The following is a 20,666-nucleotide window of genomic DNA, read 5'->3' as shown; positions in this document are numbered from 1 at the left end:
TCTTGAGATCATTAGCTCTTGCAGAAATAGTGAAATATGGATCCCCTGACTCAATAAAGATCTTCACAGATGGCTCCAAAAATCCAAATGGCAATTCTGGGAGTGGCATGCTCATCTATGGCTCTCAAAATATAGAACTAAAAACAACCAACAGTATGGGATGCAGCTCATACCATGCAGAATTAATAGCCGTTAACACAGCACTGCAACATTTGAATAAACAAAACCTAAAGGAATTTATATTTTTTACAGATTCCTTAGCATCCCTTAAAACTATTAAGAACTGCTACACTAGCCATAAAGAAATACTTAGAGACATATCAAAAAATATAAACTACGTAAGGATTCCAAAATAATTTTCCACTGGATTCCATCCCATGTGGGATTAAAGGGAAATGAAACTGCAGATGAAGTAGCATAAATGGCTGCAACATCAAGTGATATCACAGATTTTGATCTTTTTAAAACTACTCAAAAAGAAAACATAAAAAGAATGATTCTCTAGGACATGACTCACCACTGGTATTCAGCAAAAAAATCAGGAGCTACCATCAACTCCAAGTTTAATTGCTGTGCCGCTACCATGATCTCTTGCCTTAAGACCAGCCACACAAGACCAATCAAGTTTAGCAATGGCATAAAAGTCTTCCTCATCTGTAAAATCTGTAACATCAAGAAAGCATCACCACTGCATTATACCGACTTGTATGAATATTTTTAAATGTGAACTTTATAACAACCCAGAAAAGATGCTTTATAAAATGCATGAATTTGACCTCTATGATCTGGGTGTAATAATACCATGGGATAAAAAAAAATAAATAAATAAAAAATGTAAAGAGCTAATCTAAGGTGGTATGGCCACTTAAATAGAGTGGGTGGAGAAAGGTTATCAAAAAACAGGTATTTAATGCCAAATGATTGGAAAGAGACCCAGAGGAAGACCAAAGTCTAGGTGGATTGATTTAATCAGAAATGCCTTAGAACGAAATGTTCTAAGACAATATTGCAGTGCTCACAAGTAATAGCCTAATTTGGAGGAAAATTGTGGATAGGAGATCAATAATAATGAAAACTTAAATGTAGTGCTGTCATGGTAACCTTAACACCCCTTGGCAGTACACATCAGGAAATTGATCAATTTCAAGTCTTATCCTGTGATAAGATGTACATTAAAAACTACTTAAGTTTTATTACAGGATAATTCTCATCATCATCATCATCATAAAATTTTTGCCATGTACCCTCAAGTGGTGTACAGGATATGACAGTACTACATGAAAAAATTACGTCATTACTAACTTCCTATCTACAATTTTCCTCCAAGTCAGTCTGTTACTTGTCAAGACTCCAACATTATCAGATCTTATATTTCTATCGTCTAAGGCACTTTGTACCGTATCAATCCACCTACATCTTGGTCTTCCTCTGGGTCGTTTTCCTGCCAACCTGGCAGAGAACACTTGTTTTGCTAATCTTTCCTCTCCCATTCTATTTAAGTGACCATACCACCTGAGATTAGCTCTGCTAATGCATTCCTGGATGCTGACAATGTCAAGTTCTTTCCTAATATCCTCATTTTTAATATGATATTGCCATTGATGCCATCTGTTCATGCCTCTAATCTTTCTCAGGACTCTGATATCTGCGGTCTCTAGTCTTTGGTCAAGTGTTTTACTTCTGACCCAGCTCTCAGATCCATAAGTTAAAACTGGTTTGAACACTGTCTTGTATACAGCTAATTTAGTGTTCTGACTAATTTCTCTCTTATTCCATATGAATTTATTCAATTGACTTCCCACCATATCAGCTTTGCTGATTCTGTTGTCTATTTCTATATTTAATTTACCATCTTCACTAAAAATTGTGCCTAAGTAGCTGAAATGTTTTACTTGTTCCACAGGTTCTCCATTCACAACACAGTTGACATTTTCAATGATTCTGCCTATTTTCATTGTCTTTGTCTTTTTATTGCTGACCTTCATACCATATCTATTACAACAGCTATTCAATTTAGTCAGAGAATCTTGCAGACTTGTAGCGGATTTATTTAGAAGTATAACATCATCCGCATAAAGCAAAGAGCTGACATTAACATCTCCAATTTTGATACCAGGTTTAATACCACTTTCATTCATAATGTGATCCATATAGATAATGAATAACAGAGGGGATAATGTACACCCTTGTCTCACACCAGATTTAACAATAAACCATCTTCCTGTACTTCCTTCAATTTTAACTGCTGACTTACAACTCAAATAAAGACTAAGTATTGCTTGATATAATGCCCCATTGACACCATATAACTGCAGCATATTGAATAGCTTCTCTCTTGGCACCTTGTCATACGCCTTTTCCAAATCGATAAAACTTAAATACAGATCTTTGTTATATTCCCATGCTTTCTCGACTATTTGTCGTAAAGTGAAGATCTGATCCTGACAGCCTCTATTTGGCCTGAATCCAGCTTGTTCTTCACCAAGCTTTTCTTCCACAATTCTTCTCAACCGTTTCTCAAGTATACTTGCATAGATCTTGCCAGGAACACTCAGTAGGGAAATACCTCTGTAATTCTCACATGCAGTTCTATTTCTCTTTGTATATATGGGTACTATGAGAGCTCTACTCCAATCATCGGGAATTCGTCCCTCTGTCCATGCTTTCTGAACTATGCAGTGCAGCCACTGTAAGACTCTTATACCACCATACTTCAGCATTTCTGGTCGAATATCATCTACTCCTGCTGCCTTTCCACATTTCAAGCCTTTAATGGCTTTTTCTACTTCTAGTATGGATATGTATTCCTAACTGCATGCCTGGTCAGTGTTTTTTACCACTGTGCTGTCGTCACTGCTTGTTTCATTTAGCAGTTTTTCAAAGTAATTACTCCATACTTCAAGGATATCTTTTTCTCCTGTTTTCATGTCACCTTTATCATCTCTAATTTCTTTTACAGCACTCTTTCCTACATTCTTAAGCTTCTTCAACAACCTCCAGAATATTTTGCCACCTTCTTGATATTTATTTTCTATATTCTTGCCAAAGTCCTCCAATGACTTTTGTTTAGCTAGTTTTACACAGTGTTTAGCATTCTTGCATTTGTCTCTATGTTCTCTAAGAGCACAAGCTGACTTATTTGACAGGAAATTTTGATATGCTTTCTTCTTTTCCTTCACTGCCTCTTTAACTTCCTGTGTCCACCAGGAAGTTCTGATTTTTTTATCCTTATAGATAACCTCACCACATGCCTCTCTGGCAGAATCAATCAATGTTTTCTTCAGAGTTTGCCACTGAATCTCCAAGGTTTGATTCCTGTTCTCAAACTCTTTCATTTTTTCTTCAATAATCTTTGTGTATTTTAGCCTACAGTTCACATCTGAGAGCTGCTCAACTTTTATTCGCTTTAAAACTTTCTTACATGTTATTCTTTTCAATATGAAATTCAATTTTATCCTGCTCAAGACTAAATAGTGATCACTTCCAATTTCAAATCCTCTGCACACTCTGGTGTCCTGCACCAGGGAGAAAACATCACTATCAACAATAACATAGTCAATGAGACTTTTCTTATTTCTTGCCTCTTCTCTCCATGTGAATTTGTGCACATTTTTATGTTGGAACATGGTGTTAGTAATAACCAGTCCATGTCCTGAGCAGAAATCCAACAGATATTTGCCATTATTATTAGCTTTGCTTTTTTCTCCAAATTTTCCCAAAATATTTTTGTATGTCTCACAATCATTTCCTACTCTGCTATTTAGATCCCCAACAAGGACCAACTTTTCATTTTTCATTGTGTCAGTTGCTTTTTCTAAAGCATCAAAAAATTCCTCCACTTCTACCTTAGTAGAACCTTCTGTGGGACCATAGGCACAAATAAGTCTCATTGTCCAGTTCCCCATTCTCATATTTGCCCACATTACTCTACTTGAAACTGACTGCAATTCAAGAAGATTTGCCTCGTATTTTGTGTTGAATACTGTGGCTACTCATTCTTTTCCTTGATTGTCAATGCCTGAATATAACATTTTGTATTTATTGCTCAGAAAGATCTCACCAGATTTTGTCTTTTTTGTTTCAGTCACCCCTATTATGTCGATCTGGTACTTATCTAATTCCTCAGCTAGCTCCATTTCTTTGCCATTCAGGCTTCTTACGTTGATAGTACTGATCTTTAACTCTGGTGATGTTGAGTTGGGGTTTATTTTCAGATTTGTCAGGATAATTCTAAGGATCAATAATGGATAATTTTATTTTATTTACTAACCATCATTGTTAAAAATAATGTTTAGTAAATTACACAAGCTTCAAAATTATTTGCATGGGAAATACACTGATTTGTTTTAAATTTTCTGTGATTTTAGTAAATGTTGATTTTATTTCAAAATTTTATATCTTATTATAAAGGCTAATGTTAACCAGAGGTGAAAAATTATGTAAAAATATAAAAGTTTCTGAATTGTCACAATATACATGTATATATTCCTAAGCCTTATATATGTGTGTATTTACTTATTTAATTATTTGTTTGTAATGTAGGGTACAATGCAGATCTTATCTGCTTACAAGAGGTTGGCAAACAATTTTACCCTACTGTCTTACCATTATTTAAGGAATATGGATTTGAAGGTTTCTTTTCTGTAAAAGGAGTTCAATATACACATGGAATTGCTTGTTTTTATAGGACTTCAAAATTCAGGTAATTTGTGCATTTCAGCTATTTAAAATATATAAATTTTTATTTTTTTGATTGCTGAATAGCGTATTAGTTGAAGAACACATCAAATTACCAGCTGTGTACCATATTGATGGAGATGTGGAAGAGGTGGAACAGAGGCAAGGCCCAAGATGGTGGTCAAGTCTATGGGATGTTCCATATGAGGAGAGACTGCAGAGTTGAGAGTAATTTTACCCTACTGCTGATTGATAGGCAAATAAGGAAGAGGGGCATATAATAGAGACATATAAGTTGCTTAGGGTTTTTTTTTTATATGGGATTGATACGGGAGAAATATTTCAATACATGAATAATGTGAGGAAAGCTGGGGATGAGGGCCATCCATGAAAATGAAATAAGAGTGTGGTTAACAAGGGTGTGAAGACTATTTTTTTCATGGAGAATGCTGAATGAGTAGAATGGACTGCCAAAGTCAGTTTGTCAGTACTTTGTCAGTGAATGAGTTCAAAGCAAAATATGACAAGAATTAATGACAGGTACAGGTGTTAATGTAGTAGACCTCTTGCGATGAGTCTTCAGATAATAATGTATTATCTGATTCATTCATTATATTTACAAAACATTCCTATAAAACCTTTTTTTTTTCTTTAAATATCAAATTTCTAGCAGAAATAATTTTGATTTCAGTGAGTGATTATTGAGATTCTTTTAATAATCATTCTCTTTTACTGTGAGATTAATGAGTTTGAATGTTGCATAATGAAGTCTCCATCTTGTTGTTAACTGAATTCTATTTTATTGGTGTTGTAAGACACTATATTTGGACACCATATATATATATATATATATATATATATATATATATATATATATATATATATATATATATATATATATATATATATATATATATATATATATACACTGCTTGGAAAGAAGTTAACAGACACCATAGTGTCAGGAACAAACAGCTACAGTGCCCACCTTAATATGTAGGGTCTCCTTTCGCAGCGATGACTACAGCAATCCTACAGGGCTTATGTTCCACAAGCATATAATAGAGATCAATGGGAATTTTGGACAATTCTTCCTGTACGTATGAATGAGTTCCTGGTCTGTTGTGGGGCAGATGTCCGTTGACCTAACCTTATGCTTCATTTCATCCCACAGGTGTTGAGATCAGGGCTCTGTGGAGGCCAGTCAATTGTGGTAACATATATGTTGACAAACCATATAGTTACAGCAGCAGCCTTATGACACAGTGCATTGTCTTGCTGAAATAGACAATGGTCAGTTCCATAGAATCACCACAAAGTAGGAAGCATTACATTGTCCAGAATGTTTAGATACCTCTTGGAGCTCAATGATGTTCAATAATGCAAAGCACATCAGGATGTTTTTTTTACTGTAATAATTTTCACTGTGTGTTTCTTCTAATTAATTACATCAGGATGTGCTTTGCATTATGGGAGATACTGAGACAAGGAGTGATGAGAGCTTGGTCCACCTTTGCTACGAGTTGCCAAGGGATGTACCACCTTACCTCAGTCCTGAAGATATTTTCAGGCGCAAACTTTGTTTGCTTACATGTGGATAAATGATTAAACTAAATTTATTATAGTCTAACCAAGTGCAAAATAAACTTCGAACATCTTTCTCTAAATCCAGAGTAATTTAATAATAAGGTTACATCGGTTGGCAACTCGTATAGGTAAATATGACCTCTCCATTGCTTCTGCCTTAGTATCACCACTCTGGGTCTGCCTCCCACTGACGAGACCTCAATAAAGGTCGAAACCGGTCTGGGTCGTGGCCCTTCCCTTAATGCATAACAGTATACATGATGTGCTTTACATTATGGGAGATACTGAGACAAGGAGTGATGAGGGCTTGGTCCACCTTTGCTACGAGTTGCCAAGGGATGTACCACCTTACTTCAGTCCTGAAGATATTTTCAGGTGCAAACTTTGCTTACACTTGGATAAAGGATTAAACTAAATTTATGTAAGGTTATGCATCATGCATGTTATGTGAAAAGATTATCAGCGGTATACCTCACTGGTGGAACTACACTCCAGGAAATTGATGAAGCCAGAGACTTGGGAGCACATAGCAAAATTGGCTAAAGCAGATCACTTGGTTACTGAAGAATACTTTGATGAGCAGAGACAAGCAGGTTATTGTTCCTCTTTATTGAGCTTTGATAAGACCCTGTCTTGACAACTGCATGCAGATCTAGGTGCTAGGGTTTCTTGGTGATGGGGAGGAGGCGGAGAGGATCCAGAGGCGAGTGACCAAGATGGTAGTAGAGCTATGGAATGAACCTTACAAGAACGGGGTTGAAGATTTGTGGTTACAGAAATTGGTTGATAGACAGAAAAAGGGTGATATGATTGAGACATTCAAATTACTGAGGGATTTTTATAAAATTAATTCAGAGGAAATTTTTCAGAACAGGACTGGTGGTGGAGAACTAGGGGCTATCCATGGAAACTGAGTAAGTGTGTAGTTAGCAAGGATGTTAGAACTATGTTTTTTGCTTGGAGAATGGTGAATGAGAGGAATAGGTTGCCAGAGTCTGTTGTGGGTGCCATGTCTATGAATAAGTTCAAAGCAAAGTATGATAGATACTGTGCAAATGCTGAATAGTTCTTGACATGATGATTAGGGCTTGTTGAGTCTAAGGACTCTTTGGAGTCGGCCGTAATAATAAAATAATAATTATTATTATTATTGGCATGGAGAAGAGGATCTCTGACTGACAGATATCAAAAAAGTCATATATGGTGGGTATGTCTGCAAGATTCAAGGTAGCCTGTGGTGTGCCTCAGGGATCAGTTGTTCTTTGTCCATTGTTATTCAATCTGTACATTAATGACCTTGGGAAGAATTTAACATTTGACATACAGCTATTTTGCTGATGATGCAAAGATAGGTAGGGTAATCAGGAGTGCTGATATGCAGTAATTGCAGAATAATTTGAATAGGCTGGAATTGTAGACATGTGAAAATGGCTGTTATTTCAATGTTAATAAATGTAAGGTCATGCACTTTGGTGTGATTAGATATCCAATGTCTTATTATATTGGTCGGATTATGCTTGAATAAACTGAGTCTAGAAATCTTGGAGTTTTAGTAGATAGGAAGTTGAAGTTCAAGGATCATATAGCAAAAATTGTAAATACAACTTAGAGAATAATGGCAATGCTGAAATGAATTGTGACATGTAAAGATAAGGAAGTCATTTTGCCTCTTTACAAGGCCTTGATAACCTCACTGGACTATTGCGTGCAAAAGTCTGGCCTCCTGGTTTCCGTAGTGATTCTGATACAGTAAAGAGAGTGCAAAGGAGAGTGCTAAAAATGATATCAAGATTGTGGAATACTGATTATGAAGATAGAGTGAGAATTTGTAGTCTGTAGAACCTAGCAAACAGGAGAAAGAGGAGTGATATGATAGAGAGTAACGAACTTCTGAAAGGTTTATACAGAATTTCATAAATTTCCTTATTACTGTTTTGTGCCACTTAATATGTCAGATCTCTTCACCGTTCTTGCAGTTGCAAAAGCCTGGCCTCCTGGTTTCCGTAGTGATTCTGATACAGTAAGGAGAGTGCTAAAAATGATATCAAGATTGTGGAATACTGATTATGAAGATAGAGTGAGAATTTGTAGTCTGTAGAACCTAGCAAACAGGAGAAAGAGGGGTGATATGATAGAGAGTAATGAACTTCTGAAAGGTTTATACAGAATTTCATAAATTTCCTTATTACTGTTTTATGCCACTTAATATGTCAGATCTCTTCACCGTTCTTGCAGTTATTTATATGATTAGAATGTTCATCTCAGAAGTATTTCTGCAGACAAGAGCAGCTGGCAGGAAGTTATTTGTAAAGCTAATAATTATTATGTTTTTATATCAAATCCCACATAAAGTTTGCAAAATCTAGAAACTGTTTGTGCCATAAGTGGATGAGCAGGATTTATTTATATGTATGACTTAGTATAATTCATATAGCAGATGAATTATAATTTTTTTTTTTTCCAGACTTGTGAGTAACCAGAGTATTAATCTTGGTGAGGCACTACATACCAAACCAATTTTTTCTGATATCTTTATTAACGTATTTAAAAATAAGGATTTATATAGAAGATTACTTAAAAGATGTAGCATTCTTCAGGTAAGGTGTTTTTTCAAAATGTTTTGATAAGTTCTGAAGAATTTTAGTTCTATATGTCATTATTGTTAAGTTGTCACATTATACAATGCACTTTTGCTATAGCAAACACCACTGTAGTGCTTTCTCACTAGAACAAACTACCATAAAATCCTAACCGAAATCCCATAACATCAATGCTTAAAGAAAATTCTCTGTAGCAAACCTTCTACTGTAACAAACTATTTCTTTAGTCTCTGTAAGTTTACTAAAGTGAGTCAACAGTATAAACTTAAGCATAAAAATCTCCTTGTTCATGTGTTTTATATCCAGCATTAAATATAAAACATAAAATCACCTCCTACAATACATGAGCTTCTCAAAACATACATTTTCTGATCTTTTGCCAGAAGGATATCAGAAAAACCCTCATTAATCTTAATATTAAGTGGCCTAATACAGATGGTATGTCTCCAGAATTAAACCACTTTCTTCATTATATATTAAGCTGTCTTTTCATTCTGGCAACATTGAAGTGAACTTTTATTCAGCTTGTTCCTAACATGAAAGATAAAAAAAGACACTCATCAGACTTTTGAAGTTGAAAGTTTATTTTTCACTTGGTTAGAGTATAATAAATTTAGTTTAATCCTTTATCCAAGTGTGAGCAAACAAAGTTTGCACCTGAAAGTATCTTCAGGACTGGGTTAAGGTGGTACAACACCAGGGCAACTCGTTGCAAAGGTGGAGCAAGCTACCAACACTCCTGTCTCAGTATCTCCTATAATGCAAAACACATCTCCTTGCAGATATATCTAATGTTATGCATTAAGGGAAGGGCCACTACCCAGACTAGTTTCTACCTTTATTGAGGTAGAATGGGAGTTCATGTCTCTCATCATTGGCCTTTGGAGAATAAAGCATGCTGAGGATCAGCAGACAGTAAAAGAGGAGTATGATATAAGATAGAGTAGGATAGTAGGAGGTAAAAAGAGGCCTCAGTCAACCTGTTTAGCCTTATTGGCTAATTGGTCTGTAACATGTAATCTCAATTTACCTGTTCAGAAAAGGTTAAACATAGACTTTTGTCTATAGTTCTCATATTATTTTATCTAAAGTAATGATTTACTCCAGTATTAATGGAGGTTCTTTTTATGTTACTAGATATATCCTTATTTTTATTCCAGGTAAATATATATATATATATATATATATATTTTTTTTTTTTTTTTTTTTTTTTTTTTTTTTTTAAAAGGATGTAAATAATAGGACCTGTTTAAATATTTATTTTAAATCTAAAATAACGGGACTTAAGGTCCGGTAAGTAGGAATGAATAGGAACTTACTGAGGAACTTGTATACCTGGTACCACTGGGACTTAGAATGGGGAAGAGACTGGCCCGGGAGATGCCGCTCACGAGGAGCGGCACCGCCTCGCAGTAAGCCTTCGCCGCCCGGGTTCTCAGCTCTCCCCCCCTTGTTTGGAGTAAAGAAACCGTGCCAGCGAAAGCTTTGTGGCTAGGGGAAACAGAGTGGTTATTCTTTTTCCTGGGGTGGGGGGGGATGGTGGGTTTTTTTTGGGTTCTAAAGAGATATACAGGGCTTGATGCGTCCCTGTATAAGAAAGCATATTATCGGTGGTTTGCAGTATTGATTCACAAATTTAAAGTCTCCTAGTAAGTGCCTTTCTTGTGCAAGAAATTTGGGTAAGTAGAAAAAGAAACCTTTTCTTATTCTTGCATACATTAAATTTGCGTCTCGTACCTGGGATTTTTTCCGTACTTTCCAGATGTGATATTTTAGTACATTGATTAGGAAGATAGTGAACTTTTGGGTTTTTTGGACTGGTGGCGGGAATTGTAGTCGTACTACCTCTTCTACTGTCAGCATGGGGATTCCCAATGCTGTGCTGAGTCTCCGCCAGATGCGTTGGGCTGGTGGGCAAAAATAAAAGAAGTGGTCCACAGTTTCCACGTCCCGGCAGACATCGCAGAATGGGTCGCACGGGTTAGGTACATACCGGGATTTCACCTGTTTCACCGGGAGCCGCCCGTAGGCTATTCTCCAGGCTAGATCCCGATGAAAAGGCTGTCCCCAGCTATTTTTGATGTTTCTGAAGAGAATTTCATTATTTGTACTAAGATTGGGTGTATCACGCCTGGAAAGTTGGAAGAAATCCCAGTATACTGCTTTGGGTTTGTGTGTGAGGATTGCTATTCCTCTGTCTCTGAGTGTTGTGATCGATTTCACTACTGTACAGTACCACTTGGGCACCCCCCTTGCGCGGGGTCCAGCATAGTCCGTGATCCCAAAGAGGGGGAGGAAAAGTCCTATAAAATATCTAATTAGTAGGCCAGAAATGTGGTTGGAGTTTAAGGCCTTCCGTACGGTTTTGAACGTGTTTGCTTGTAGCAAGCTTCTGTGATCGGGCAGAGCATAACCCCCTTCTTCCTGTTTGAGTTGTAGATATTCTTTCTTTACTTCGCGTTTTCTCCCATTCCAGAAGAAATCCAGGAGTTCTTTTGATAATTTATTTTCTTGTGCCAGTGTGATGCCTGTGATATTGACAGTGTGCATCAGCATTGGGGTGACGATTGTTTTTATTACTGTCGCTCTGCCATAAAAGGAGAAGAAGGTTGGTTTGAACAGCCTTATCCTTTCCCTGCTTGTCTCCTGCAATTTTTGGATTGGTAGTGCTAGGGTGTCTGAAAAGGGCACGCCTAGTATAGTTAGAGGCTGTGCCTGTAGCGTTAAACCGTAGGGAAGTCCAGTGCTATGGAAATTTCCGAAACTTTTGATTTTGGTTTTTTGTGCGTTAACGCGAAGACCACTGACTATGCTGTATTTTTGCAGCGTGTGCAGATAGATATAGATGGACTCAGAGTCTCTGAGTGTAGCCACTACATCGTCTGCATATGCCACTATTTTGCATTGTCTGGAGCCTTGGGGCAGTGGAATACCGTTAATTGCGGGGGTGTTATCAATTCTTTTGATTAGGGGTTCTAATACTAGGGAGAAGAGGAGGGGGCTTAGCGGGCAGCCTTGCCTAACCCCTCTCTTTATGCGGATTGGTTCTGTTAGAAACCCATTAATAGATAGTTGGGTCGTGGCTTCCGCATACATGTTTTTAATTGTACGCCGAAGTCTCGGGCCCACGCCTGTTTTTAGTAGGATGTTCTGCAAGTACCTGTGGTTGACGCTGTCAAACGCTTTCTCCAGGTCGGTGGAGAGAAGTGCCAGGGGGTATTTTTTCTCTTTGGCCAGTTTGATCAAGTCTCTTAACAAAAAGAGATTGAATTCCATAGATCTACCAGGGATCCCATAGACCTGTGAGCTTGTTATTATTTTTGCGATACCACCCTTAAGGCGCGTGCAGATAATTTTTGCAAAAATCTTGTAGTCTACGTTGGTTAGGGAGATTGGACGCCAGTTATTCGACAAAGTCCGATCTCGGTCTTTCTTGGGGATAAAGATGGTGTGGCTCTTAACGAATTCCTCGGGGATGTTTCCCGAAGTGAGGAATTCGTTAAAGATGTTTATTAACGCTGCCAATGCAAATTCCCAGATAGATCTATAGAATTCTATCCCCAGTCCGTCTGGCCCTGGGGTCTTCTTTGTTTTCATCATTCTGTACATGGCCTTTAATTCGGCTGCAGTTATCGGCCTGTCCTGCAGGGCACTAAGATGATCGGGAAAACGTGTTGCGTCCCACTCACTGAAGTCATCCGTGCCCTGCCGGTCAGAGAAGATACCGATATACTGCTGATGAAAGTGACCGAGTATTTCGTGGGTTGAGCGTAAAATCTGGCCCTTCTCCTCGATCTGGTGAATCGTTTTCTCATCATTAGCCGCCACCCGTTGTTGGTTGTAGAATGCGGCGGAAGGTGTTTCCAAATGTCTGAGATAGAGTCTCGTTCGAAAGTCGAGGTCCTCGACTCTACTCTGCCGCTCTTGCTGCAGTTCTATTTCTACTTGTCTGATGAGATCTCCGCAGGGAACTCCGCTCCGTTCGTTTGTCCGGTACCAGCCGAGTTCCCTGTAGAGATCCCTCAGCCGTTTGCGTTTTTGGTAGGCCCTTTCGCATCCACATTTTTGGAACAGTTCCCTAGCCTGCCTCTTGAAGGTCAGCCAGTTTTCCCAGTCCCAGTTGGTGTTTGTCCATCCGTCACAGAGGTTCTGTAGCTGGTCGCTGAAAAGACTGGGGAAGGTAGGAGGGAGCCTCCAAGGACCTCTGGCTGTTTCCATCACCTCTGGGAGCGTGATTTTTAGTATGACCATCTTGTGGTCGGTTGTCAAGTTATGCACTGCGGTGTGACGTATCCTCTGAACATATTGTTCCAGGTTTTGGGACACGTACACCCTGTCTAGTCTTGTCGATATCTGGCCGCGGCCCCACGTAGTTTCTACTTTGGCGGGGTTATTCCGCCTCCAGATATCGACGAGGTCAAAATTTATACAGCATCGATTTAAAGCGGCAATGCTGCCAGTTCCGTTGTTTGCGTTCCCGCCTATTTTGTCTAGACGTGTGTCTTCCACACAGTTCCAGTCTCCTGCAACTATTAGGTGTTCTGCTCCCAGGAGATAGTTTTCAAGGGCAGAGAAGAAACCACTTCTGTGGTATGGATTGTTCGGGGCGTAAACTGCAGCAAGTCGGATGGTACGGCCACCGTACTTCCAGTCCACCGTTACTAGGCGTCCTGTGGCGTCTTTTTGGACGTTGAAGAACCCCCCCGCGATTGGGGGGCGAATTAGTATCCCCACCCCTCGCGAGTGAGCGTCCCCGAAGCACCAGTAGCTGGTGACCGGATAGCTTCTTGAGAAGTTCTCCACGTCCCAATGCTTATAGAAATGGGTTTCTTGTATCAGGAGGATATTAATTTTGTGTGTTAACATTAGCCTCCAGACAGCGCTTTGCGCAAAGGGGTTGCGTAGTCCGTTAGTGTTTAAAGTTGCGATTTTAACTTCCATGTTGGTGTTAGAATGAGGGGGGGGCGTTATCTGGTGTTTGTTTTATGAAACCCGGTTCTGGTTCCTCGTCGGAGCTGGTTGCACTTTGAGCATCCGAGACAATGACAAGCCTGTCTGTAGAGTCCCTGTCTTCGTCAGAGTCCATTTCGTGGACTTGGGGTTGTGCCAATTGATCCATTACTGGGGGTAGGCTCTCTAACATTGTAACGTCATTGTCGAGGGGCTTTGCGCCTATTGTTCGACGTTGACCTGTGGTCTCTGTTTCGTCCTCCGATGACATCATGCTGCTTTGTTTCGCTTTTTTCTTTTCCTGTGATTCCGTTTCTCTTGCGCGCTTTGTTGGGGCGCTGGGTGTGACCTCTTCCTCTTTCCTGCAAGCTTCATGGTTTGCCACATTGATGCTGGTGATGTTCTGTGTGTGGCGGCTTGCCTTGGGTATCTTTGGGGTTTTCGTTTCCGTTGCTGCTTCCTTTTCAGCCTGCTGGCCGAGCTCCGGAAAATCGCTCCTTGATATTTTCTCAGGGTTCCCGATGGGCATTGCCCTAATCGGTGTTATGGTCCCTCCTGTTGCTTCTGAGTGTGTCTTGTACGGACATGTGTCCAATTTGTGGGTCAGAGCCCCACACTTAATACAGGGTTCTGTACAGCTTTCCATTTTATGCTTTGACGATTTGCAATTTCTGCATTGTATTCGAGGGCAATCTGCCCCAAGGTGTTCCTCCGAATTACATCTAAAGCACCTTTTTTTCACACCTGGGTAGTTCACCATTACCCTCGTTCCCCCCAAATAAACAAAATTGGGGACTTCTTTTTTCATGTCAATCTGGATTTCAACGTCTCCTGTTTTCCATCCTTTATAGTCTGCATATTCCATTGCTTTAATCTCGTGAATTTCCCCCCATTGGCTAAAGAATTTCTTGACTTCAGGTTCGTTCTCTAGGTATTCTAGTGGAAACCTGGTTATTTTTAGCGTTTTTCGCAGGCTCCCTACTAGAAACGGTCTGATTGTTTGTCCACAACAAATGAAACCCTCTAATAATTTCTTTTTTGTTTGTTCGCTTTTGACCACTATTTGAAATCTATTGTTCCCATAAGGTATAAAACCGTATATATTTTCAGCCCCTACTGTTTCGATTAGAGCTCTCGCTAACGCCCGCTGATCTACGGGCTTCGTGAGCTCGATACCGAGCGTCCTAGTTCTAGGCAAAAAATGCGACATGGTTACAGAAATTCCTGACTACTGGGTGTAGAAAGGGAATGTAAGGAGGGGGGGGGGCAAAATCGAGGAACGTTGGGCGTTCCTCGCCGCAAACAAAGCGATACCAGAATAGACGGATAAAACAGGCAATAAAAAGAAAAAAGGTCTTACCAAAGCTGGGGTACTACTGCAGAATCTGAGCATGGAGCTCTCTTTTCGGGCCGTTGAAACTGGATCTTCTTGAGAGGTAGACGTCTGCCTTCGGCCGGAGCTTTCTCGGGGGTCCTCGGGAACTGTCTCTGGAATCCGCTGCGTTCTGTCGATGTCGATATTGAGGTCTCTTCAGTGGGAGCCAGGCCCAAGTGGAGGTATCAGGCAGAAGCATTAGCAAGTCATCTCTACCTATAGGAGTTGCCACTTGGTGTGCCGCCCTTTTTTAATAAAGTACTCTGGATTTAGAGAAAGATATTGAAAGTTTATTTTTCACTTGGTTAGAGTATAATAAATTTAGTTTAATCCTTTATCCAAGTGTGAGCAAATAAAGTTTGCGCCTGAAAGTATTTTCAGGACTGGGTTAAGGTGGTACAACACCAGGGAAACTCGTTGCAAAATTAAGGGAAGGGCCACTACCCAGACTACCTCCACTTGGGCCTGGCTCCCACTGAAGAGACCTCAATAAAGGTCGAAACTAGTCTGGGTAGTGGCCCTTCCCTTAATGCATAACATTAGACATATCCGCAAGGAGATGTGTTTTGCATTATAGGAGATACTGAGACAGGAGTGTTGGTAGCTTGCTCCACCTTTGCAACGAGTTGCCCTGGTGTTGTACCACCTTAACTCAGTCCTGAAGATACTTTCAGGCGCAAACTTTGTTTGCTCACACTTGGATAAAGGATTAAACTAAATTTATTATCATCAGACTTTTGTCTCATTGTCTTCACCTCTGTGCTATCAAAAGTAATGAAGAAGGTCATCAACTGCAGGCTTTTTCACTACCTTGGGATTTATGAGTTAATTGGATTCCACCATTCCCCTTCTGTAGCAGACCTCCTTGCTAACCTTTGCAACATTGGACAAGGCAGTGAAAAGATTTGGAGAAACTCATGTGATCGCTCTTGATGTTTCTAAGTCATTTAATCATTTCTGACATCACGGCCTTCTGAAGAAGCTACCATCTTATGATTTCCTCTTGCGATTGGATTACTAGCTTCTTTCTATTCATTTATTGTGTGTAATGGTGGATGAACCAACTTCTCATCTTCTGCCTTCATTCCATCTACCTCTGTTCTTTGGATGTTTCCCATATGGTTTTTCCTAATGAATACAACTTCCAGCTTTTCAAGAAACTTCTTAATAAATTTATTCTTTCTCCTTGACTACTTGTCCACACACATAGCACTGTTGTGTTATAAGTCTTGTGGCTTCTCATGTGTAGGATCAGTATAAAAATAAATATATATATATATATATATATATATTTTTTTTTTTTTTTCCCAGTAAATTTTCAAATTATCCAAAGAGAAATAAAAATTGGTGTAGAATTAACAGAGAAATTTCCTTACTGAACATTCTAGAAAAGATTCATGAGCGCATACTAAGAAGAACAAACTATTTTAGCCAAAATAAGATTGCCAAGACTAAATTTTTACTCCCATTGTTGTTATTATTATCTGTGATCTCTAGGGGGGTCAAGGCCTCATCAAGGGAGACTATACATCACCCAAACTCACCACTTCAGGAGGCAAACTATTCCACTTAATGACTGCTCTGTGAGAGAAATATCTAGCTCTTACTCCTTAACCAAAGTCCTTGTAGCAAGGCTTATACGTTGGTTATACATAACTGGTAATTCTTCTTCTTCTTCTTCTTCCTAACATGGAAATTTAGGCCATGTGGCCTGTTCCGGTCTCATGCCATCTCTTTCTTGCTCTTCCGATGCTTCTTTTTCCACTTATTTTGTATCTGTATAATATTTTTGGTCGTCTGCTGTTGTCTATTCGATTTAAATGTTCTATCCATTTTTGTTTATACTGTCTTATGTAGTAATTAATTGGTTTTATTTTCAGGGATTGTAAGATTTCTTCATTTGTTTTGTGGTCCCACTTGGTATATCCAGCTGTTTTTCTGAGGAACTTCATTTCTGCTGTTTGAATTCGTTTTTCATCTTTCCTTTTCATGGTCCATGTTTTGCTTCCGTATAGTAGAGTTGGTTTTGACAAGACATTATATAGTCTGATTCTAGTGTGTTTTTGTACCAGGGATGGCTTAAATATATTATATATTATGCCATTTACTTTGACAAAGTTTGATATTTTAGTGTCTGTGTCTTTTTCTTCTTCGTATGCTAGATCACATCCCAAGTATCTGAAAGTGTTTACTTGTTCTAGTATTTTATTATCTATCACTATTTTACCTCTTACTGGGTTTTCTCCTTTGAATGCCATTATTTTTGTTTTTTCTTTGGATATTGTCATATTATATTGCTTTGAGATATCATTTAATGATTTTAATGATCTTTGTAAGTCATCTCCTGATGTAGCTAATACTATTTGATCATCTGCAAATAGTAGTGTATCTATCTTCATTTGCGGGGTCATTTGTATACCAAATGGGTTATGCTGTTTCCAGATTGTTAATATTTCATTTATATATATATTGAAAAGCAGAGGTGAGAGGGTACATCCTTATCGTACTCCTCTTGATATATCTTTCCATTCTGAGGTGTGTTCTAATTTAACTGCTATTTTATTTCCTGTATATGTTTCTTGAATAGATTGTAAAAGTTGGTTTGGTATGTTTAAATCGGTTAATATTTTAAATATTAACCGATTTAATATTTAATTTTTGTCTACTAATTTTGTCAAAGGCTTTTTCATAATCAATAAAGGCCACGTGTGTTTCTTTTTGAAATTCTCTTCTCTTTTCTATTAATAATTTTAAAGTAAAAATTGGATCTATGCAGGATCGCCCTTTTCGGAAATCATTTTGTTCTTCTAGTAATTTGTTTTCTACAATGCTGCTTAGTTTCTCTTTTAATATTCCTGCATATATTTTATATTCTGTATTCAGCAGGCTAATTTCCCTATAATTATTGCAATTGTCTTTATTTCCTTTTTTATAGATTGGGATAACCAGTGCTTTTATCCAAGAGTTAGGGGTTTTTCCAGACATCCAAACCATATTAAAAATTTTCATAAGTCTTTCATTAAATTTTTCACCTGTATTTTTGTATAGTTCTATATTTATATTGTCTTCTCCTGGTGTTTTCCTATTTTTCATCTTCTTTATTATATTTTTCAGTTCTAACATTGTGATATTTTCTATTAGGTCATTCTTTGTCTTATAAAATTTTAATTCATTGTTCTCATCTGTCCAGAGATTTTGGAAATAGGTCACCCATTTTTCTAAATCTATTGTTTGTATTTTTATCTTTTCTTTTATTTCTTTATTCATGTATTTTATTACTTTATAGGTTTTGGGTTGTGGCTTAAATAAATCCTTTTCTAGTTCTGTTACAAAATTGTTCCATCTTTCTCTATGTTTTTTCCTTACTTCTCGTTTTGCAATGCACTGTTTCTTTTATACTCTATTTCTGCTTCTATTGTTTTGGAATTTAACCATTTCTGGTAACTGTCCTTTTTGGTTTTTATTATATTTTCTATTTCTTTGTTCTAGTCTCGTAGTCCTCTTTTTCTAATCCATTTGTGCTTTATTCCTAAGGTTTCTGTTGCTGCTTTTGTGAGAATTTGTTTCAAATTTTCCCATTCATCTTCTATGTCACTTGATTCATGTGTGGTTTCTGTTTTTAAGTTTGTGCATTTTTGATATTGTAGTCTAACTTGAGGATCCTGTAATGAAGAAATTTTGTAGCTTGGCTGGTAAGAATTTTCAATTCTATGTGTTTTTAGCCACTTTGGTTTAAAACGAATTTTTGCTGTTACCATATAATGATCAGAGTTTAATTCAAAGCCTCGATATGCTCTTACGTCTAAAATTAACTCTGCTAATTTAAAATTTGTGATAACATAGTCAATTACTGATTTGTATCCTCTGGCTGACCAAATATATTTATGCATTTCCTTGTGTTTAAACCTTGAATTCATTATTCTCATATTATTATAAATGACAAAATCGCGCAGTCTGTGACCATTTTGATTACATGTATCTTTGCCAAATTTACCTATGTTTGTTTTGTATTTTTGTTTCCTATTCTGGCATTTAAATCTCCTGCTAGCAGTAAATAGTCAGTTTTGTTTGTTTTATCTATGGCATTCTGTAATTCTTTATAAAATATATTACTGTCTTCTTCTTTTCCCTCTTCTGGTGCATATGCACCAATTATTGTTATGTGGCCTCTTAATGTCTTGAGTCTAATTTCTATTAGTCTTTCATTCAAATAGTTGTAGTATACAGTATTGTTCTTTAGGGATTTATGTACCATAATCATTATACCTGCTTTTGCTCTTTCTTCTTTTTTTACCCCACTGTAGATTTGTATATAGTTGATTGTTTCTTTTGTACCTTTTTGTTTTTTCTTTGTTTCTGTTACTATACATATCTTTATGTTAGCTTGGTTTAGTTGTTTATCAAGTTCTTCTTCTTTGTGTGCAATGCTTCTCACATTCCATGTTGCAATCTTCATTATGTGTTCCTTTTTCCAATTTCGTTTACTGTTTCTTGGGTTGTGGTCTTTTCCCTGACAGTCCTTCCTGCTTTTCTTTGCATGAAACTTGAAAGTATTTTGAATTTCCCCAGGACAGGTTACCAACCTGTCGCTGGGTAATTCCAGTGGTAGGGCTGCTACCTAACACCTCTGGACAGGCAGATCTGGTAATTAGCTTAAGGAATTAACAACGCATATAACAGATATTAATTAAAGCAAACTTTAATGAATACCTTCAATATTTTGGCAATGTCATGTTGTCATCTTCAGGAACATATAAATATGGTATGTGCACGCAGCCACTAACAAAAGCAAATGAGGAAGAAGGCAAGAAACTAATATTGTTTCTAAAGTCCTAATGGTGCCCCCTAGCTGGCTAATTAGGTTGTCTTGGCTGTTGGGCTGAAGTTCTCATAATGTAGGCTTCCCAAATTTGGGGTAATTTCATGCACCCAAATTTGTTGAGGTTTGGGAACGTTTTTTAGAGCTGCTGATGATTCCATGAATAATCTTTCGTACTTGAACTTACTGCGGTGTATTATTTTAGTTTTCTTCCAACAAATTCTATGGCGGGTATTTAAGGCATGGTCTGCCAACCCAGAGTGGCTGTACTGGTGAAATTAATGGCTTTAATTAATATCCGTTATATGCATTGTTAATGCCTTAAGCTGATTACCAGTTTCTTAACCATAAACAAACTTAACTTCCACAGATGCTCCCATGTTCTCTCCCCACCTTCCATATAATGAAAATTTTCATCAGACAATATTCTGCAACACCCATTCAGAAGGTTATTCAAATATTTTCAAATATTTTCAAATTTCAAATATAAAAATTCAAATAAAAATAAGAGTAAAAAACTTTTGAATGATAACTATCAGGTTTTCACTCATATGTTTATTTATTTATTTATATTAGTTGTTATTTCCTCTACATGTTTTGCTATCTGCATGGCTAACAACATCATCATCAGGAGATTGCTTAACTTAAGTAAAAACCG

General features: G+C 37.7%; 1 protein-coding gene across 2 annotated transcripts in view; it reads left to right on the top strand.

The window, feature by feature from the left end:
• Nucleotides 1–20,666, top strand: part of LOC150105035 (2',5'-phosphodiesterase 12-like) — a 90,628-nt gene that overhangs the window by 37,190 nt on the left and 32,772 nt on the right. For both annotated transcript variants that reach the window (XM_090396109.1, XM_090396110.1), the window contains 2 exons: nt 4,543–4,702; nt 8,729–8,861. In XM_090396109.1, the coding sequence (XP_090252235.1) occupies nt 4,543–4,702; nt 8,729–8,861 (293 nt within the window). The remainder of the gene's footprint in view (nt 1–4,542; nt 4,703–8,728; nt 8,862–20,666) is intronic.

The sequence above is a fragment of the Typopeltis vanoorti genome, chromosome 7 (genome assembly GCF_054136105.1).
Source record: "Typopeltis vanoorti isolate ZY-2024b chromosome 7, IOZ_Tvanoo_1.0, whole genome shotgun sequence".
Classification (NCBI taxonomy): Eukaryota; Metazoa; Arthropoda; class Arachnida; order Uropygi; family Thelyphonidae; genus Typopeltis; species Typopeltis vanoorti.
This window is presented reverse-complemented; position numbering and strand designations above follow the sequence as displayed.